The 23,633-nt window shown below is 38.8% G+C and overlaps 1 protein-coding gene across 3 annotated transcripts in view; it reads left to right on the forward strand.

Moving 5' to 3' along the window:
- LOC136243238 (probable ATP-dependent RNA helicase DHX37) overlaps nt 1-23,633 on the forward strand; it is a 102,315-nt gene that overhangs the window by 41,668 nt on the left and 37,014 nt on the right. For all 3 annotated transcript variants that reach the window (XM_066034758.1, XM_066034756.1, XM_066034757.1), the window contains 5 exons: nt 521-628; nt 9,969-10,015; nt 10,064-10,141; nt 19,932-20,028; nt 20,073-20,138. In XM_066034758.1, coding sequence (XP_065890830.1) covers nt 521-628; nt 9,969-10,015; nt 10,064-10,141; nt 19,932-20,028; nt 20,073-20,138 — 396 coding nt within the window. The remainder of the gene's footprint in view (nt 1-520; nt 629-9,968; nt 10,016-10,063; nt 10,142-19,931; nt 20,029-20,072; nt 20,139-23,633) is intronic.

Consider the following 23,633-nt stretch of genomic DNA (forward strand, 5'->3'; position numbering starts at 1 on the left):
ATCAAGCACTCTTTTTCGAAAATTTAACCTTTTGAAAATTTCCCGCTATACGGTATTAGGCACATAACTATTCCCTTTTTCTTCTTTGCAACAAGACCAAATGAGTCTCTAAGGCATGAGAGTCTCTTAGGAATGTAAAAATGATGCTTGTTAAGATGGGTGGTAGACTTCAAGGTTAGGCACAAAACATATACCCACATTGTTGACCTTGTTAGTGTTGCTGTGTTGGCTCCAAGGTAAATGCATTGTATTTTTTATTTATTTTTTAAATAAAATCTAGGCTGACTAGCTAGACTACCACTGTTTGTACACTGTATATCCAGCTGATAGTGGTGGCTATAGTTGACAGCAATGATTCTTAGCTCAAATTTGCTTATTGTGTTTATGTCTTCTCCATACTTAAGCTACTCAAAATTATTTGGAGAAGAGCATATCACATGATCCATCAATCTGTAATCTGTCAATTCGTGATGTGCTAAATACAGATACAGTGCCCTGTAATCTATCCCAATTTGTGCAGGTGTTTATACCACCTCCTGATGGTGTACGTTTGTGTGTAGTTGCTACTAATGTGGCAGAGACATCACTCACAATTCCTGGAGTGAAATATGTTGTTGATACTGGAAAGGTATGTTGTGTGTACTGAGGAAAATTTAACATTGATTTTGAGAAGTTCTGATGGGACTGTATCCTACTACTTTAGGTCTATTACATTCTCATGAATCAAATTATTGTACTTTCAGATGCCAAGTTTATGCATATAAATGATAAAGTGTTCTGGAAAGAATAAAAATCTCTCCATTTCCAAAAAAACAAACAAACAAAAAACTGTGGTACCTATGTTTTTACCCCATTCTGTATCATGTGATACATCGCTGTATTGTTATACTGTACAATAAGGACAATATGTTTACATGCATGCCCTAATACTGTATCGTTGCAACTTTACTATATAGTACAGGTGTATGTATGTATCTACTGCATATCATGAACCACAATGGTGGGTTCATAATTGGGATCGCCCATGTTTTTTGCAAAAACTCTAATAGAACGCACGCCTAAAAACGACCTTGGAAAGCATCCTCCAACTCAATAGTATTGGTCCACTAGTAAGTATCAAGTAAAAAGGAAACAGTATGTGTATTTGGGACACAACTGAAATTTGCTGTTTTGTTCATCTTTATATTATTATTCATATTATTATTATTCTTATTACTAGGACCGCATCACATACAACCAAGTACACACACCAACGTTGCAACCTACCCATTGGGCAAGTATAAACAGTGGCATAGGCAGTACTCAGAGCAGTGTGCGTGTACCGGTGGAAATGATACATATGCATACGTACACAGGCAAGAGAGTTTAACTGGCATCAGAAAACCACAATACTAAAACACAACTTACACAAAAACCAAGCTATATTGAAAGTAGCTATATATTGTAGGTGTGACGTGTCTCTCAAGATGACTCAGCAGTGAAATGAGGCTATGCAGAACAAGGGACATGGTGAAGTCACAATTAACAATTGATCCCAATCAAGCCAATATGGCACAACAGACTCTGTTGTAACTAGAGGCCACAGGTGATGTGCCAGTATATCAGCGGTGTGGCATTGGCTCAGTGATCACAGTCTATAATATTATACATACAGCCTTGCACATCATACAGGAGATAGTTACACATTTTTGTATATACTGCATCGGTTTCTTGTTTAGCTATTATACAGACTCACAGTAGAGCAGTAGATACTGTAAGTCCAGTGGAAAATAATTCCAGCCGCTAGCAAGCCAGATGAAGGATGGAAATGTATAATACAACTATCACCTGTACAAGTATTACATTACTCATTACCTTGTTGTTCCAGCTGGTTGTTTATGAGCGCATCAGCTGGTATCCCAACTGGTCATCAGCTGGTTGTTCATTGCCTGGAGCGCGTATCCTGCACACAAAATACACAGTTACAAACATTTAACCATACCTGTAATGTTATTATTTACCAGTCAAGTGGCCTCTGGCCTCTCCACAGATGTTTACTAATCTTCTCCTTCGAGCAATCTGTAATTAAACAAAGGTGTGGTGCCAGGTGTTATATAGAATTACACGTACGGTAAAGTCATCAGCACGAACTGGCGTACTTATTATACGGTTGTACCTTCATTCACAGGCGAATCTATCCCTGCTTAGATAATGTCTCTAGGCCTTGTAGTTTTCTCAAACATTATTTTTATTTCATTCATTATTAATGATGTAATTTTAACCGCATTTCGTATTATTCTTAGTACTTGGTTGTATAACTAGGCCTGGGGCAAATACAACCAATTACAATCACCAACGGGACAACCTACTAATGGGGCATGTACAAACAGTGCATGGCCGAATAACTAGGCCCAGGGCAAATACAATCAATTACAATCACCAACGGGACAACCTACTAATTGGGCATGTACAAACATTGCATGGCCGATACAGTGTGTGCAGATCATGTAGAAAAGATGCACAGGAAATGATACATGTACATATACATACGTACACAGTCAAGGGAGTTTAACTGGCATCAGAAAACCACAATACTAAAACACAACTGACACAAAAACCAAGTTAAGTTAGCTATATTGAAAGTTTATATTGTAAGTGTGACATGTCTCTGAAAATGACTCAGAAGTGAAGTGAGGCTATGCAGAACAAGGGATATGGTGATGGCTCAATTAGCAAATGGTCCCAATCAAGCCAATATGGCACAACAGACTATTGTAACTAGAGGCCACTGGTGATGTGCCAGTATATCAGCGGTGTGGCATTGGCATTAGTTGGCACAGTGATCAGTCTATAATATTATGTATACAGCCATGCGCAACATATAGGAGATAGTTACACATTGTTGTATATGCAGCAATGCATCTTCTTGTTTATTACAGACTCACAGGAGCGTAGTAGTACTAGTAGTGAAGTGGAAAATAATTCCAGCTGCTAGCAAGCCAGATGAAGGATGAAGATGTATAATACAACTACAAGTATTGCATTACTCATTACCTTGTTGTTCACGAGTGCATCAGCTACCCCTGTAGTTGTTTACAAGCCAATCAGCTGGTGTCCCAGCTGGTCATGTTCACTGGAGCATATCCTGCATACAAAATACACAGTTACAAACATTTAAACTAACTTGTAATCTTGTTGTTTAGGTGTAAAGTGGCCTCTGGTTCTCCTGCTATCACTCCGAGGATGTTTAATCATAGATAATACATGTAATAAAGGATTGGCAACACACATAGCAACTATTAGACAATCCTTGTTATGGTCGCGTGACTTATGTAACTTATGCGCATCTATTGTCATAGATACGGCAACCCGACATGAATGCTCCGCTTTATCGTTCCCAGTGCTGTTGTTTCGCTATCCAGTAATAGAGAGGAACTACTCGTGTAACCAGTATCGATCATAGTGAGCTATCAACCAGCGGATTTTGGGTGCGGCAGCAACTTGGTGAGTCGTGGAGTCTTACCGTTTCACATGAGCATTGAATTCTATCAAGGATTCGATGCGCTCCTGGTAGCCAGCTACAGTAGGTCATAATAAGGATGGACTATGTAAACCAGGATTTAAGCCGATTGTATGCTCGTTTAGGGCTTCAGCAGCAAATACCTTATGTATCCAGTGGCAATGTTTTTTTTTAATGGAGAGCTCGAGATGGATATTGTATGTATATTGGGAATTTGCTTCCCCAGTAAACGCCAGGTACCCATTGATATTGCTGTGACAGCACAGCTGGAGCAATGTGAACAAAGTTTCTTGCTCAAGGAAACACTAAATTTGCAAAACCAAGAACCAAACCTGGAACCTTTCAATTACCAGGCTAGTGCTCTAGTCACTTGGCTATGCTGCCTTACTGTCCTTGTCTCAACTTAGTGATCGTTGTGGAACTTTGGGTTCTGCGACCTCTCCCTGTGAGATCTATATAGTCCCAGTAGGATTCTGCACAAGACTATAGTGCCTGAGTGGTGCACAGGCATCCCAGTGTTGGTTTTTTTGGTGGCAATAGGTACAGCTGCCGGCTTAGGCTGTGTGTATGTGTGTGGTGGAGGACAAGAGTTCACTGAACACTCCGTTCTGTTTTTGTCGTCTTGTTCACATGTGTGTCGTAATATCCATATTTGCTGTGAGCTGCTACATTTATAGATATGCTCATCATTCCCTGTCTAAGCTTGAAGTTCATGATACACTACTCTTTACCACCAACAGCTCCTTCATGTTGATAACATGCTCTGTTCCACTACACCTTTTATATCCCATTTTCACATACTTGATGGCTAATGCCACATCTGAATTTGAGCTCATGCATATTTGCATAACACCACCATAACATTGAGCTCTCTTGTGCTGAATAGCAACTTGATGCTTCTCCTCATGGTACCACGACAAAACTCCAAAACCCAGCACAATGAAACAGCTTCAAACCATAGTTTGGGTAAGTGGTACGTCTACACAAAACAAAGCATGACACTCTACTAATGGTTACAATTAATTCTTTATATATTGTTCAGAAAAAAGCACTTTAGTTTCCTTGTTAAAACTCCAAAACTGTGAAAAGCCATGAAGCTGTGAGCCTTATCTTGCACTGGGTTAAAACTGACAGTGCGTTTCACTATTTTATTACATCAGATACTCACCTTAGTAGTTGTACGTTCGTTTGAACTAAGCTTTATGTCTTTACTCAGTAGTACCCTGCTACGGTACAAGGAATGAAGCAGCCTAGTGCGTTTAGCAATGGGTGAGAGCGCGCGTTAACTGGATGACGAACCGTAACGAGGATTGTACGTGACGTCACTACAGGTTTAATAGGCACGTTGTCAATCCTTTATTACGTGTATTATCTATGGTTTAATGATCTTCTTCGCGCAATCTGTAATTACGCAACGGTGTGGTGTTGGGCGTTATATAGAATTATACGTACGGTCAAGTCATCAGCACGAACAGGCGTACTTATTATACGGTTGTGCCTTCATTCACAGGCGAATCTATCCCCACTTAGTTCATGTCTCTAGGCCTTGTAGTTTTCTCAAACATTATTTATTTATTTATTCATTCATTCATTATTATTTATTACATAATTTTAACCACATTTTGTATTATTCTTAGTACTTGGTTGTATAACTAGGCCCGGGACAAATACAACCAAGTACAATCACCAACAGGACAACCTACTAATGGGGCATGTACAAACAGTGCATGGCCAACACAGGTAGAAAAGATGCACAGTAACACAATTCTAGAGGAATTGACTGGCACATATACATAAGGGATGTATTAGCAGACCACGGTAAGATTGGGATAAAAGCAGAGTATTTCAACTGTCTGTTACCAAGAGTTAATAATACTATTATTAACTCTTGCTGTCACCTACAACTGATATCTGAGTTATGTATATATTTAACATGAGCTGGGTCATTTGTACTAAAATGATCATATGTGACTGAATTTGACAAAACCCGGCTTCGACGCACAAAGCTTCGTTAGGAGATATGGCGATTTTAAATAATCATTGTGTAATAACTTCCCAGTGCCTACAGCTGTGCAAACAAAATTTGCGCCAAGTATGCATCTATTTACTAGCTATCACTGAGTGGGTGTATACATTTCTGATACCCAAAATTAGCCCTGTTTTGGGCAGCTTTTCTCGAGCGGGTAATAATATCACAGGTGGTAGTAATAGGGTGGGAGGGTAGGGGGCGGTGGGTGGTCTTAATATAGGGGTATAAAATGAAGCAAGAAGACAATTGGAATCCAGAGGCCAAGTTTGGGCTCTCCATGGCCCTCCATGGCCCTGAAATCACTCCAAATTGACTGAGAACACTATTGGTGAGCTCTCTGTTAAGTCCCAGCTCACTGCACACCATTATCACAAAGCCATGGCCATTCAATGGCACCAATCTCCCACTCGTGGCTTTGACAGGGTAGGAAGAAAGCTGCCACAGAAACCAGACTTGCCAGTCCTGAAGGAAGTACAGTGTGGAATATGATAGTGTATTAGGCCAGCAATCCATTTCTGTTAAAAACGTAAGTTTGTTTGTGTGTGTTGAAGCCTTGTTATGTGAAATCCGGTCACATATGATGCCGTTGATATGCTGCAAGACAACAAAAAAAAGTTTGGAGAACAAAGAGCATTGCCAATGGCGGCAGGCTGTAGCTACATATAATAATAATAATAGCAGTTAATAGCAAGCACAACCATACACATGGCAATTAACAGCCTAACGGCACATTTTGTGTATGCTGTTTGTTCTCTCCATCAGCGTTCAGTATGTAGGATGCAATTTGGCAGTTTCTCAGGGCCCTTATCAGTGATCAGTCTGGGAACTCCTGGCACTAAAAGACTTCAGGTGGAGAGCTATGCGTCATCTTACCAGCTGGAAACTGTGCTTTCTTCGCACAATGGCCTGCCAGGTGAGGCTTCTGCCATCCCATACACGAGTGAAGGTAGCCTAGTTACGCGAGACTAAAGGAACAAGACTATCAAAGTGTTTTAACCAACACAAACTAACCTCCAGCAATTTTAGTAACAACTTCCAATCATGTTTATTAAGCAGGAGTAGCAACCACTCATCTTCCAATCGAAAGAGTCGCTTTCGCCCACCTTGAACAGTAGTTTGCTTGTCTAGAATCCACCCGATCTATTAATAGTGGGCATCACGTGCTATCTGTTTTGATCGGCATTAAATAGAATCATCGTACGTTTCTATGACCTCCACGATAACACCCGCCCATTATATGATTGTCTCTTCATACAATATGGATTCTATTCCCGGTGAGTGCGAAGCCTTAGGCCTTGTAGTTTTCTCAAACATTATTTATTTTTTGTTCATTTATTCATTCTTATTAATGACATAATTGCATTTCGTATTTTCTTTAGTACTTGGTTGTATAATTTTGTTTCACTCATGTACAGCAAAAGTTATCCTCTTTTTCGAGCTAAAAACTATATAACCAAGCTTACTGAGTCCTTCCGCGTGTCCATGACAATAAGCCCGTATTCCACAGATCGCGAATCACCCTAGACCATGGAAATTTTTTTACAGTAAGTTCTCTTCGCCATTTCTCTATTGGCAGCAGTTCCGTATACTAAAAGTAGTATAACAATAAAGTTACAGGATAAAAAGTAGCAAGGCTTGCTGAATAGATCATTATGTGTGTCCATGGCCTATTTCTAATTTCGTTTTCGGATGGAAACAGCCCAAACCTGGCCATTTCTTCTTGCCAAAATGCCATTACACACGAGAAGCCACACAAGATCATGCTCAGAGTTAGATTTTTTGGTGTGCACTGCTTGTGGCTAATAGAATCTGTCTTTATTAAGCTCAGTATAGGCCAGGAAGCATAATCTGTGCTGAAGACTTTGTTGCAAGGTAGTTTTTTGCTATGTGATTATTGTGCGTGAGCTGGTTATCAAGATTAAAATACTCTAATAGAGCAGTCATCTAAATACTCTAATATTGCAGTCAAGTGTATAACATCAATCCTTGCACTGAATTTGACAGCTATTAAAAGCATCAGTAATGTAAAATTGTAGCTCATATTAGGAGACTCTCAGTCTATGTACACATTGCAATTTGATCGGTTTCATGTGTGTACTGAAACGTTAATGGCATTACTATGCAGAATGCAAAATTAGTGTATTCACCACGGTCTTCATTATCAATCAAGAAATCCATAATCCATCACTGGATTAAATAAAAAGTACATTAACTAGATGAATAAACAATTTTTAAGAGGGAGAATAGGGATCGCTGAAAAAGCCACGAAATAAGAAGGGATCACTGGGATGGTAATGTAAACCACAAATCCCTATTTTGACTCTCTGTTTTAAATCTTTAGTTACATGCTCTGTCATTTTGAAATTAGGGATTTACGGTTTACATTACCATCCCAACGATCCCTTCTTGTTTTGTGACTTTTTTCAGCGATCCCTATTTTCCCTCTTAAAATTTTTATTTATTCATCTAGTGTATATATGTACATGTATATGTACAGTATAATTATTATGTTAGTAGTGCAGCATGGTGGGATAGTTGTGCACTTTTTGGTACAATTATGAAACTTTACATATAATTTGTACTCTTTGTGACATATTTTTTGGTATAGTACCATCACATATTTGACCTTTGGTGACCTTTACAGCCATTTTTGTATTGAAAATTCATCGTTTTTGTCTTTATCTTCCTGAGGCATCATTTTGCACAGTTTCGAATTAAAGGTGCTGCTTAAACAAACTACTCAGCTTTTGTTTGAAGTCAATAGGTGATTGCATTATAAAGTTATTATCATTTATACATGAAATTCAATGAATTACTTGCTCATTAGTAGTTTACACCCCAAAGACAAAGAATGCTATGACTTATAAAAATGATCATAACTTTCTAGTGGAATAAGATACTAACTTCAAAGAAAAATCAATATAGTTCTTAAATCAACACTTTTGACCCTTAAAGCTACATAGGCCGCAGCCGTTTTTTTTTTTTTAAAGCATGTAAATCGCACAAATATTATAAGTAATGCATACTTAAAGAATGGCTTCTAAACAGCCAGCACAGTTGAGCTTGTCTAATGATATTAACTGAAAACCTTCCAGGGTGTATATATCAAGGGAGAGTTTATTCAATAGGCTACTTAGACAAGTATCAATAATTGTTCTAACAACGATTGCTCACTTGTTATGACGCCACAAAGAATGGCAACTGTATTTCCTGTTAGTTCACATGCATCGCGTTGGTAGCCATTTATAAAATGTTTGACTCACGTGAGCTTTGTATGGCATTATTTGTCATTAAATGAAGAATTGAACGGTCCTTACCAGAACTCCATAGGACACACTGTGAAGAAGTTATCAACAGGTATGTAATAAGTTGTTTTTGTGTGACAGCTTGTATCCATGGCGAGTATTGGCCTTAAAACCCTAGGTACTGTTTTATTCCTTATTACAGAATGGTACAAATTGCATAGCCTTAGCACTTACTGTGCATAAGTTACAGCGCTTTGCTTACAGTCATGTATTATGGCCAAAATATTGGCCTATGTGTTTTCAGTACACTTTTATTAATAATTGTGTGCAGCTTTAAGGGTTAATTTGAAACTATGTTTTAACCCTTAAACCCGCATAATCCAGAAAACTGAAGTTATACATAATAAATATGCATGCCTAGCTCAAAGTGCTGTAATTTTCGAAGTGTCCATCCTATGGCTATGCAATTTACGACATTCTACTTGTGATGTAACAAGGATTAAAATGATACCAAGGATTTTACCCTAATGCTAATTATAAATGGTGAGGCTAAAACTACTGTAGCTTTGAAAATAATTTTTCGGTATGAAACACGCAAACACTTTACATACCTTTACAAAATTGTCAATAACTTGATGGCAGTTGCTCCTATCACTTTGCAGTAACTTCCATTCGATTCCTTGTGAAATTTTCTATCAGGCCATATATGACTCACATGAGTAAACCCACAATCGAAATTAACACGTGGCGGGTAACTTAATTCTTACAACCTACAAATACACTAAGATTAAAAGTGTGTTCACTGGGCTACTCGGAGAAAGTTAAAAGAACGCTGTAACTACAGTGGCTTACTTGTTATGAAGCGATGAACAGCGACAAGTCATGTGTCCGTGTTTCAAATTTCTTGCCCCCACCTAGTGTCGCCATGTGTACCCATATTGTGTAAACACGCATTTCCAAAAAGTTATCTGCAGGTTTAAGGACTAACAATGTAAAATAATGCCTCAGGGAGATAAAGACAAAAATGATTGCTGTACAGGTCACCAAAGGTCAAATCTGTGATGGCATATCATAAAACATGTCACAAGGAGCACAATTTGTGTGGAAAGTTTTATAATTGTATCACAGAGTACACAAAATGTTCACTTTTTGGTGCTATATCGCTCTACTATGTAATTCATATTTCATATTGTAGGTTAAAGTCAGATACTATGATAGAGTGACTGGAATATCAACATTCAGGTACAGTACTACACTGTACTGTGTGGTGAAGTGTTTATGTTTTATCAGGGTTAACTGGACATCAAAAGCATCAGCCAACCAGAGAGCTGGGAGAGCTGGCCGTACTGAGGCAGGACATTGCTACAGGTATTAATACTGACAAACAGTGTTTATGTGCAGGTTGGAAACCTACCATGCAGGTCTTCATGGATTTTAAAACCGAGGCAAAGCCAAGATTTTTAATAGAGATGTGCGATTATATTTCAGAAGGCTCAGTCTCACATATCAGTGGTGTTTGGCCTATTTCCTATTATTATTATTATTATTATTATTATTACCAGCTGTAGTAGTCATTATTACATGGTCATGCGCTCCATGTGTTTGCTCAGCGCATGCGCATGGAACAAACCCTATAAATACCCACCACATTTCACACCTTCGACCTTTTTCTTAGCTCACCATTGTTGGTAGTTTTGTTTCAAGACTGTGTTTGAGTAATCTCATGGCATTATCTGAAGCCAGCGCCATAGTTAAAGCTGTTCAATAACTCCAGCGGCAGATGAAGGAGTTCAAGGATAGTATCGCTTCAAGCCAATCATTCCGCCATCAACTCGCCGCCTGGAACCAGCCCTTCTGCCTCCGTCTCAATAGTTATCGGGTTGTCCTGGAAAGAAGAGATGGAAGCTAATGACCTGCCAGGCAAAGAAGTAGAGCAATCAAATTCCATAACTGAAACCTCTCGTGTTCCACCAAAGGTGATGGATGTCAGCGAACTTACAGAGCAACATCTGTTACGTAGCTTTGCCTGTATGGAGAATCACGAGCAGCGAAAACTGGCTAACTCCTTTGCACTACCGAAGGTGGCAGTAACGAAGACTCCAGAACTGAACAAAATAATGGCGGCACAGTGCAACAATAACCAAGCCCTGGCCAGGATCCAGACATTAAATTCCAATGCCCTTGCCCCTCTTACTAAAGTGTTGGAGATGTTCAATAGGGAGGAGGAAGACTTCACCACAGAACATCTTAACCAGGTGGGGTATGCAGTGGAGTCTGCGATTACCCTTCTGGGCAATGCTTTTGCCCAGATGTCAATGCTGCGCTGCCAGAAGGTACTCAAAGAGTATAATAAATAGCCAAATCCTAGTACTTGGAGAAGGCAACATAAATTTGCCTGAATTGTTGTTATTAAAATTTTTTGCATTTAATTATAACCTAACATTGCATTCATTTTTGAATGCTCTACTGGGTGGTTTTTTGTAGCTGAACTCACCACAGTTGTAGGGGTGACTTGTTTGTGGCTGAACCTTCCAAATGGGAAACATCTCTACATGGTGGCTTGACTCTACTAGGTGACTTGTTTGTAGCTGAACTCTCTACAGGGTGACTTCTTTGTAACTGAACTCTCTACAGAGTGGTTTTTTTTTGTAGCTGAACTTGAACTTTCCACTGGGTGATTTGTTGTAGCTGAAGTCTGTACCAGGTGACTTGTTTGTAGCTGAATACTCTAAGGGGACTTGTTTACTAAACTATCTACAGGGTTACTTGTTTGAGGCTGAATTCTCCACAGGGTGATTTTTTTGTAGTTGAACTCTCCACAGGGTGCCTTTTTTTGTAGCTGATCTCTGATTTGTTTGTAGCTGAACACTCTTCAGAGTGACCTGTTTGTGTGAATTGTTTTGTAGTGGTTCCTTACAGTGAAGACAATGAGGTTAAAAGGCATAGTAGATACTGTACTTTTCAGAACTCTAAAAGGTACATGCCACTCATGAGTTTAATATTATGATGAAAATGGTGTATAGAGTGACTTGTTTTTGGCTCAGATTCCACAGAGTGGTTATTTGTAGTTGAACCCTCTACAGGTGACTTGTACTGTACCTCTCTAGCGTGACTTTTTTACCTGAACTCTACTTGTGACTTGTTTGTGGCTGAACTCTCCACAGGGTGATTTGTTTGTACACATTTGGCTAGCATATCAGTAAGTGTTCTTTGGTACCTCTCCACCAGCCCATCAGTTTGGTAGGCAGTTGTGTTGGCCTTCTATATGCCTAACAGCTTGTACACATTAATCATTGTTTTAGACTAAAAATGCCGACAGGAATTCAGTTGGTACCCCATGACGACTAATAACCTTCTTCATCAGCAGTTCTACAATTGTTAGAGAAGTCTGATCTGGGGTAGCAAAGACCTCTGACCACTTAGTGAGTGAAATATTCCAGAAAAACAACAGCGTAAGCATTTCCTATTGACTCTGGGAGAACTTGATCACATCCACACCAACTCAATCCAATGGTCCATTGACAGGAATGGGGCTTAATAGCCTTTCCTACATGACATGAAGCAAAGATCTACAATATAGTGTTATGTCTTTACGCATCCCAGGCCACCAGTGAGTCCTGCTTATTTGACCAAAGACTTTTGCATCCTGCAAATGTCCACCAAACTTACCATCATGAGTCTCCATGATAATGTCCGTCTGTACTTAACTGGGGGTATCACGTGTAATGTGCCATCTGTAACCATATGATATTGAACATTAAAGCATACTGTTTCTTGTTCAATTCCAATTCTCTGGCAACATTCTCATCTCCATTCTTTAAAATTCTATGGCTGGTCTCAATTCATCAGTGTTATGTAATGGCAATTACATTTTGTGATTTCAAGTAATATAATGCGTTAGTATTCATAGTCTAGTAATATAAGTTAAGTTACTTTCAAGGAACTTATTATTCCTTATACTAGTAATGAAAGTAACATGTTATTACATAATGTGATACTATTGTAGTTCATTAGCGACTTGTAACGATATTCATAACACATTGGCAGGTCCATTACTAACCAATTAGTGTTACTCAACAGCTAAGTGGCTGCAATAATCTATAGCTACTGTTCTGATCCCCTATAATAAAATTATCCATATTATTTCACACCTCAGACAACTGGTCACGTGATTTCCCAGCAATGTTTAGGTATGGCTGAAGTAGTAAAAACAATGAGCACCTCTACACAGGTGCAAGAAGCCAGAAGCTATATTTATAGGAGTGCTTATTATATGCTACACTGTAGCTCAGTAACTAACATGCAAGGTGTAAAGGAAAGGTATATGGTCAGAGCAAAAGTAACTTGATGTAATATATTAAGTTACTTTTCATTTGGAGTAATGTGTAACTTATTACATTGTCCAAAAGTAGAGAGTAATATGTAATATATTACATTGACAAAGTAACTTTCCCAACACTGCAATTCATCATCATTCATCTGACTCTTTGTCAATCCAATCCTCTCTCCATCCTTATCTGAAACCTCGGGGAGTAAATAATTTTTCATCAGGATCCATGAGCATCTCTGACTGAGTATCAATGGGTGTAAGAGACAGAGTGTCAGAATTTTGATTGGTTTCACCAGGTCAATAGTGCAAAGTGTAATACATCTCTTGGAGTGCCATTCCCGACTGTAACTGGACTGCATCGGCTTCATCCAAGCTCTGCCAATTCACAGGTGTAGACTGGAGAAGTGACTCAACTCTGGGTTCCAGGTTACACAATCTAACATTTGCTTTGTCATCACTCACCGGCTCAAATTGCCTATCCCACAGTCCTGGTAAGTTGTCGCTAGGTACTTCAGTAACATGACAATGACCCCCACAACATGTGTGGCTTCTAGATGAACAGGACGCACACCATGATTCTCTTAAAGTACCTTAAAATATCCGTCACTGTTATGTTGAACAGTGAGTTAGATACAATCACATCTGACTCTCCACTCTTACACTTTCCAGGTTCCAACATAAACAAATGTGTTCCACTACTGGGAAAGAGTCCAGCAACCTGTGGGTGAGTCCCATTGTTTTGGTGTCAAAACCAGATGGTACACACTTTATTTTAGCACATTGGATCTTACTAGTGGATACTGGCAGGTGGCCATGGCAGATGAATCCCAAGAGAAGACTGCATTTGTCACACATAATGGATTATGCTGTGATGTTGTTCGGGTTGTGTAGCGCCCCAGCTACTTTTCAGCAACTGATGAGTAGAGTGTTGAAGGGACTGATCAATGAGAAGTGTATGGTATAACCAATGATATTCTAGTAATGGGACGGAGTTTTGCCGAACACATCAAATCTTCAAGAAATTTTTAACAGGCTAAGAGATGCAAATCTTCATCTGAAACCCAAGAAGTGTCATTTTGTGAAGACTGTGTCTTGGTTATGTTGTGACGTAGTCAGGGATCTCAGCTGATAAGAGTAAAGTTGAGCTGTTGAGAAGTTTCCAGTGTTAAACAGGTATGATCTTTTGTTGGTTTGGCATCCTACTATAGGCATTTTATCCCTGAGGTTGTGGGCCTGCTGTTTGCACTTACTAAGAAAGACTCCCTGTTTGCGTGGTCCCCGAATTGTGAGCAAGCATTGAGAGGCTTAAGCAGCTGTTGACAACTGCCCCAATCTTAATCTTCCCAGATTTTATGAAGAGATTTGTTCTTGAAACTGATGCCTCAGGAGTGGGCTTGGGTGCTGTACTTTCTCAGAAGCAGTTGAATGGACAGATTGCTCCAATTGCTTATGCCAGTCAAATGTTGCAACAGCATGACACCAAGTATGCAATATCAGAGTTGAAAACTTTATAGCAGTGGTCTGGGATACCAAGCATTTCAGAGCTTATTTCCATGGACACCCTTGTGATGTGTATATAGTGACCACAAAGCTTTACAGACTCTACAGAACACCCCACACCCTTCTGGTAAACCGGCTAGGTGAACAGCATCAGCTGAAATTTGAGCTTGTACTACAGTGTATCTTAGCATGATGGGTTGTCATACGTGTGCCCATAAAAACTTCACTTCAGGCTTAACCTCAGCACTTAGCTGAGACTCACTGGATTCGCCAGGTTTCACATTGATCTTTATGGACTCTACATCAACACTCAGCTGAGACTCACTGGACTTGCCAGACTTTGGATCATTGTTCATCTTGATAGACTCAACATCAGTACTCAACTGATATTCATTAGGAACATCAGACTTGCTCTCAACCTCAGCACACAGCTGAGACTCACTGGACTTCAGTTCACTGTTGGTCTCAATGGATTCAGCCTCAGCACACAGCTGAAACTTGCTGGACTCACCAGACTTCAAACTACTATGACCAACTTCCATTGCCATACCTTGGACAACAGCTGGAATGAAGCTAGGAAGGAGCCTTTGCTCGCAAATGACTACTCTTGGTCAAACACTAAGACTTGCCCACACTTGACCTTGTAACAAATCAGTCATCTTACCATCATTTTGCAGCAGAACCACAGAACAACCAAGTTAAGGTAATGCATTAGTACCTAACAATAAATCCAGTGATGACTCTTCCTGTACCAATATAGTGGATTGACACTCTTGGCCCTCATGTGCTAAACACACAGATAGCTAACTAATAACATTCACTTCACCACCTCCATAATTATTCACTGATAAGCTAGGAGACTGTAAACGACTTTCTACTCCTCAATTCTAGTATCCAACAAACGCTTACAGAAACAATAGTGATCGTGATCCAGTGTCTACCAGTGCTTGCAATTGACTGGTTGTTCTTCCAACAAAGAGTAGGTCTGAGCACAGGCCCATCAGCGGAACCATGTGGCTCAAGCATGTGCATTGTCATACTCTTATCATTCATTGCCTCTTCCATCTCTGCAGCTTGCAGTTCCTTACGAAGGCTGGTTACCTTACCCTGAACTTCACTCACTCGTTAGCAGAGGTAGTACCAGACTGCTGCTGTGATTGCTGCTGATCACCTCGAGACTACAGGTTTCCCTCTTCTCTGCTGAGGACAGTCCTTAGCCAAGTGTTCTACCTTAGCACACACATAACACTTACACTTACAACTCAGTGTCTTCACTATGGCTAGATTGACTGTGGCAACAATAGTGGTGATTGTCAGGCTTTGACTGGGTTGACTTACTATTACTATCTCAGGATGACAAATCTCTTAACTTGGCTTTTCTAAATGTGCCTTAATCCACAATTGATCAAATATTCTTTCAATATGCCACCTTCACTTGGATCTCGGGTGAAGTCCAGACACAAATTTGTAAGCCAATATTGCCTTACCCATGGTTTCAGCTTCTGCAGATACAGTATAAGTCTTCTGATACAACCTACTCAAGTCTTATGCACAGTCATCCACTTTCTCATTAACCTTCTGCCTACAACTGTGTAGCAACCCACTTTGTACCGATTGTATTCAAACTGGAGTGAGTCTCTGTGACATAGCCATCACTATACTGTCATATGTGGATTGTTGCTGTGTTGTGCAAGCTTTGTAGAAGCATAGGCCTGCCCTTGCAGTCTTGTCGCTAGGTTAGCGAGCTTAGAGTGAGAGTTCCATCCACAGATGGGTTGCCACCAACTCAAAATTACTTGTGCCATTCCTTGAAGGGTTTTGTTCTCATTACTTCCATTTAACTTGTACAAAAGTGGGACTTGAGAAGGATGTAGCAGCGTCACTGTAGACTGTGTACTAGGGGCATGTGATGTTGACAACACAGTAGAGTTTGAAGTAGAGACTACGTCTGAAGACTTCAAAACGTTCACAGTACAGTAGGTGTAACATCTTCACTAGACAAATTCTTGCTCACAATAAGTTCAACGGGTTCTACAAAATGTGAGCTACTACTACTGACGGTACCTTCAACAGCGCTGCACAATGAGGCCTCGTTTACTTATAGTAGCTGTACTTGCAGTTTCTTGACTTTACATGTGTTACGTTCAGAATTTACACAATATTCAATTTGTTGCATTGAAGCCTACCATTTACTTCCTGGAGCACTCTGTAATCTCTTGTGTTGCGGCCACTTCTTTCCCTCCAAAGTCTTCATTTGCCTGCTCAGTTCTTTTCTTAGCCTTGCTCAATTATTCAGCTACTTCAGCTGACTCAGCTGAAGCTCCACTTCCCTGCTAGCGTGTAAGTTCTGACAGAAGTTTGTCCACTTTCATTCTTCGAAATTGTCAGCTCCTCCCTTTCCATATCAATTTCCTGTGTGGTTTGTGGGTTTTCACCACATAGTTCATTCTCTACTTGTAAGGCTTGATATTCCAATTGCAGGTAGGCACTTTAGTTCATTAAGCTTTCTGCTTCTGTTTGAGTGTCTTCCAAGTTCTGCTTGTTTACTTGTTCAGCCTTTTTCCTGTGTTGTCTGCTTGTTTACTTGTTCAGCCTTGTTCCTATTTGTCCATATGGCTTCTCCCCTCAGACAAGCCCCCAAATGTAGTGGTTTTTGTATATTGTCTTATTAACAATACCCAGACACTGTATGGCACAACACCAACACAACACCTACACCTGCACCTGAATTCCAGCTGTATATGAGACTAAATAACCTACAGTTATTATTAAATATACAGTTTAATAGATTATCACACTAGTTTGCCTGTTAGGCGTGGCTAATACTTTGTTAACAAAGCTCAATCGTGCACTTTTTACACATACAGTAGTTGGCATTTGTGTTATAACTCCATGACTGTTAGTGTGATTTCTTTCAAACCACACAAGGTTTGCACTACAATAGTTACTCCATGTACAGACTGATTTTCAAGTTATTCCTTCAAGCGGTTTATCTTGTCAATGCAAAAAAAATGCTATTGCCTTTTTTTCACGTATAACTCCCTTGTTCTTTATCTGATGTATACAAAAGTTGGACTGTAAACGTGCTGCATTCTACCCTCCAAATTTGAAAAAAATCGACTAAAGCATGCACAATTTATAGTAACTTTTCTAAGTGTTGCGAAAAGAAGAAAAATAAAAGAAACTAAGACAAACTTTGAAAATGCATATCTCAGTGATGGCTGGGTGGATTCAGCTCTAATTTGAAATGGGATGTCCCCCACCCCGAGGGATTTACCACAGCAAAAATGGTTAATTTCCATTCAGGTACTATTGAGCTACGGATGCATGAAAACAGCATTTTTCTTGGTTCCTATAAAATACACACTTGTCTGTTGCTGCACACACTGGCTGTACTTGAATCTTGATCCAAAGCAGTTAAGCTTGTGGCCTTCCAAAAATAGGCTAGGATGAAAAAGATGTGATATCAAAGGTGACAGCCAAGAAATTGCTGCAGTGATATTCTACTGTAGTTTTGAAGAAAATATCCTTTCAATTGTTTATGAAACAAATGTTAGCATTTATCGCTTAAACAATTGATACAGTAAATAATTTGATAGTTGTTTCATCAAAAAGTGTGCTTTGTAGTGTGTGGTTTGTAAACAGCTGCTCCATTTGGCGTTCCTGTTACATTGTGTGTATTTTGAAGCACTGTCATGTTTAATGTGATAAAATGCGCCACAATGAAGGAGACCAAGTAACATGTTTAATCCTACCTTTATTAGCTTTGTAGTAGGTAGCTAGTTTACTGCTGGACTATAGTAAAATATATATATATTTTAAAAGTATGAATTTAAAAATGAAGTAAGGATCTAAGTGATAAAATGTAGTGAAACAAGAGATGAATGATGATATCCCCTACATTAGCATGTTATAGCAATCATTTTGTTTAATGCTAAAGTACCCACCGAATTATGCTGTAATATCATCATTTATCTCTTGTTTCACTACTTTGTACAACTTGGATGCCTACTTCTTTTTAAATTACTAATTTTTAAATATGCTAGTTTGTGCATGCAATTGTAACTGTTCTATTAGGATGACTGCTCTATTAGAGTAGCTTTAGTCACCATTTGTCTACCATGGGGTGCGTCACTATTTACTATTTTGATTGAACTAGCATTATGAATCTATAATAAGGTGTCGTCATCGTGTTTGAATAAATTGGTATGGTCTAGGGCTGAGAGATATTATCGTTTTAGCAATATATCGCAATATTTTGAAAGTATCGATATCGCTATAATTATTTTGTTATTAGCTATCGTGGTACCATGCCTGTATGTTAATTGTCATTAAAATCCATTTGTACTAGGTTAAGAATCCTTCTAAGTCACAACCTGGTTACCCCTGCAGAGAGTTGTGAACATAACATAACCTCAAAGCATGTGTTACAATAACTGTTACTTTAAACAACTATGATAGTGGCTAGTTTGATGCTACCTTTAAAGACTTCCTGTAGGAATACTGAGCAATCACTATGTAGCACCAGCTATGATTGACTTATTTGTAAGTATTGTGATATATTCAGTATCACGAATAGTGGCTTTAGTATTGATCGTGATACTAAAATGGCAGGCCTAGGATGGTCCCCACACTTGATCGTTATTAATCAGCCAAAATTGTCAATGGACATTTTGTCGAATTTATTGTGAAGGTACAGGTTTCTACTGAGCGTAAGCACTTTAAATATTATGTTTCATCTAAATATGCTGGTGTTGATACGGAAAATTAATGCCTTGATACAGTTTCCTTGCATTAAGAAGACAACTAGCCTGATTGAAAATAAAAGGAAAGACAAAATGTAGATGGCACACACTCATCATAACCCCAAAAGGCACATGGCACTGGTGAGTTTGTTATTGTGGCGTAAAATGGTGGCCGTGTGTTGCTTTGTTTGGCCTCCAGCCTTGGTCAGGAAGGTAGGCAGGCAGGCAGGTAAGCAGATGAAAATTCGAGTTCGATTTAAATTCTATATCCTGCCACCTGTAGGTGTTAACTTGTTGTTTTTTAATGCTGTATTTGATATTAGATGGACTACTATTGTTCCGTATCATTGCATAAGATGTCACTAGGATGGTTTATAAGGTAGCCTTTTAGGCAGCACGCATCACTTTTAGGGGGATCCCTACTTAAACAAACAGTACTACCATACTGTTTGATATTAAATTTCATTTTCCTTGTATGTATTTTATAATGATGCCATAAAATTCTTAACTCTTATAAGTTCCAATGTTCTCAGGTAGAATACTGTGAAATATTTATTATTGCTTGTGTTTTTCCCCCTGTTAGACTTTACTCGTCTGCTGTATTCCAGCATCAGTTTGAGGAGTTCTTACTTCCTGAACTATCAAGGAGACCAGTAGATGACCTGTTTCTCCAAATGAAAGTACAGTTCATAACATTGTCATCTTAACCACCACCTTTTTGTAGGTGCTAAACATCGACAAAGTCATAAATTTTCCCTTTCCCACACCTCCAAGCAAAGAAGCACTTCAGGTACAGTAACTGTGACTTTTCATACTGTATGTATAGGTTTGCACCTTTACGCAAAAAAAAATTAACCAGAAACCAGCATCACAATGCAACCTGTGCTAAAAATTCCTGCTAAGTGATTCCAAACCCTTTACTTCCAGCAAGTTTCTGTGGAAATATTAGTGTATTATTGTGATATACCTAAATGATTTTTTGAGGTTAAAATAATGACTTTATTATTAAAATAATAATAATTCTCCATAATCTATTGTGTAACAACAATGGTAAGATTACCAGTAAACTTGTATGAGGTGTCAAAAACAAGTTTTTAAAGGAATAGCACATGACGGATAAAACTGTGCGTACGAAACAATGCCATATATTTCTCATTCCAATGTCAAAACTTATACAGTATGTCATTCGAAAGCCTGTTCATCAAGGATTCTGTTAAATGTTATCCCATCTCCGTACACTGTAGTATGCGGAAGTTATAGGGATTTGTTTGTTTCCATATCACAAAGTATTATAGTGTTCGGGTTTAAAGGGTTAATTAAGGTGGCAGTCAAAGTAATGGTTTGTGAAGCCTTTTAAAAACAAAGTCATATTGTTTTTAAATCTTGCCACAATAATTAGGGAGTTTACTTTTATGTATTGTACTTAAATGGCTGCCTTTAATGTGTGTGGACTCACAATGAAGTGAACAGGTTTGCCACTTCATGCCCAGTAAAATATGACAGTTGATAGGACCAACCATTTCAAAGTTACAGTATGAACGTGTAAAGAAAATAATATTGTGAAGTGACAAAGGTCCACAGCTGCTTGGGATGTTGAGGTCTCCTGATGGGCGTGGTAGTCTTTGAAGAGGTTCTCCAAGGCATGGACAGTAGATCGATTTTATAATGAGTCCTTGCAACCAAACGTAAGCAATTCAGGCGATGCAAGTTTGACTGTAATAATGCAGCATAAATTTTTCTACTGACTGACTGATACCTCCAATCAAGCAAAACTCAACAATGACTAGTTGGCTATCATGAGAATTGATTGTGGAGGTGCTTCTTGTACTGTTATGGAAGTATGGAAAACTCAGAATGCCGGAATAACTCAACAAGCATTTTTTTGTCACGTGCAAGCACCAGCATGCCACAGATAATAGACTCCATAGTGAAATAAAATTTGTCTGCAATTATGCTCAATAGCATTTATATTATCCTTACTTCTAACAGCTCTGCAGGATACACCACGAACAAACATGAAGTGAGCTTTAATTGGGATATACATTAAAATCATTTATCTCAGCCAAAACTTTATCTTAGCATTCCTAGTATGCAATCATGTAGCTGAAATAGCTAGGATGCACAGTTACATGCATCCCAACTAACCCTCGCTCTCCTATTGATTTATCATGTACCCTGCAGAGTTGTTGCAAGTAAGGAATTATATAAATGCTATAGAGCATAATAGCAGACACTTCTCATACGTTTCTCATAATAGAGACGCTTCTCATACTTATCTTCATTTGTAATGCTGTATAATAAGCTGGAAACAAAGCATTGCCACTACATTGCTTTTTAGTAATCGACAGGCAATGTGTGTTGTATTAGAAATGCTCAAAAAATATGTGTGCTCTATTAGACTACTACAATAAATAGTCTAATAAAATAGGCCATAGAGCTGTACGTATAGCCTAAATATTTTAAGGGAATTTTTTTTTTGCTGGTTTTGAGGTTTGGGGATTAATAGCAAAAAATTTATCCTTGAAATATTTAGACCTCCAATATATGTGACCGGATTTGCGAAAAGGGGTCTTCCACACACATCCAATTCCATGAACTTGAGAGACCATAACTTGGTACTCAGTTAATATATAAACCTGAAAATTTTTCTGTCCGTTAACCCATGTTGGTGCTCACTTCTCACCAAATTTCAAGTCAATAGCCTTTTCCAATCTGAAGTTACAAATCATCAAAGTGTGTGTGTGTGTGTGTGTGTGTGTGTGTGTGTGTGACCTCTTTTCGCAAATCCAGTCACATTATATTGTTTGCAAATCCAGTCACATATATTGTTTGCAAATCCAGTCACATATATTGTTTGCAAATCCGCTCAACCTCAGAAATAGGCTGTACAGTACTAAACATACATAAGAGTCATGCAATAAAGATACCCTAATAGAGAGCAGTCAGTAATTTGTTGTCATGTCTACCAGCTAGCTACTGTAAGCCGCTTATTAGTGATGTGCAATATTGACTTTTTTACATCGATATATTTTCGATACGATATTTTATTTATATTTGATATTAATACGATATCGATATTTATTAATTAATAATTTTAATTCTGGTTGTATGAATTTTGCATTGCTTGCATGACAGTGAAACATAGAAGTTTAACTATTATTCACATGTTTATTCAAAAATACAAATTGATTAACATGTTCTCCAATTAGACGAGACCTTCTTTGACTACTGATGTACCCAGCTGCTGAAAACATCCTTTCTGAAGGCAGGTATTGCTAGGTATTCCCTGGCCAATTTTGCTAGAATAGGTAACTGATTTCTGTTATCTTTCCACCAGACCAAAGGATCTTCTTTTCTACTAATGACTCCAGCTCCAAGGTATAATGATTCATTCTCATTCTTCTGTTCACTTGTAGATTGATGTTGTGCCTTCTTCTTTTTAACTTCTTCATCAAAATGATCCCACAAGCACCTTTTCTTTTTCACTGGAGCTTCTTCTTGAATGCTTTCATCATTGTCACTGATCACAAATGTAGCACTGCTATTAGCTGCATCTGACGCATCAGTGAAAGTGGAACTCTCTTTGCCCTAGTCAATGCAGAGCTACTGAAACACACCTCCTTGAATCTAGGGTCTAACATAGTGCATACACTCTACACATCATCTTCGTAGTTGTACCATCTTCTTCCTATAGACTCAATCAGTCCTGTAATAACGTGCTGGCTTTCTTCTGAAGTAGGAATGCTGGTTTCCTGACTTATTGCCACTTGAGTTTCATCATCATCAGGGACTTGTGTCTCATCTTCGTCAGCAACATTTCTTCTTAGCTCAGTAAGTATGGCATTTAGCAAAGGGATTGCTTTGCTACATGAAACTCTTTACTCACTGCTGAGCTCCCTTGTGGTTTCTTCCAGGGGTTGTAAGATCTGAACAAGCTCTTTCATTACGCACCACTCAGAAGCCGAAAGGCTTGTTCGTGGCCCTCCAGATGAAGTGCACATAATACTAATGACTGGTTTTTGTTCCAAAAGTCGCTGGAGCATAAAAAAGGTGCTGTTCCACCTAGTTGGGCAATCATTAACCAGCTTAGTAACTGGCGGGTTCAGTTGGCCTTGTAACTCGGTTAGCATTTCTGTGGCTTTGTATGAACGATTATAAAAGGAGACAATAGCTTTAGCTGTTTTAAGCATGTCCTGAATGCCTGGAGACATCTTTAGCCCATCATCAATTGCTAACTGTAAAGTGTGACCGAAGCAATGTCGGCTTCTCCATTCCCCCATGCGTA

Source organism: Dysidea avara, chromosome 13, assembly GCF_963678975.1.
Source record: "Dysidea avara chromosome 13, odDysAvar1.4, whole genome shotgun sequence".
NCBI lineage: Eukaryota > Metazoa > Porifera > Demospongiae > Dictyoceratida > Dysideidae > Dysidea > Dysidea avara.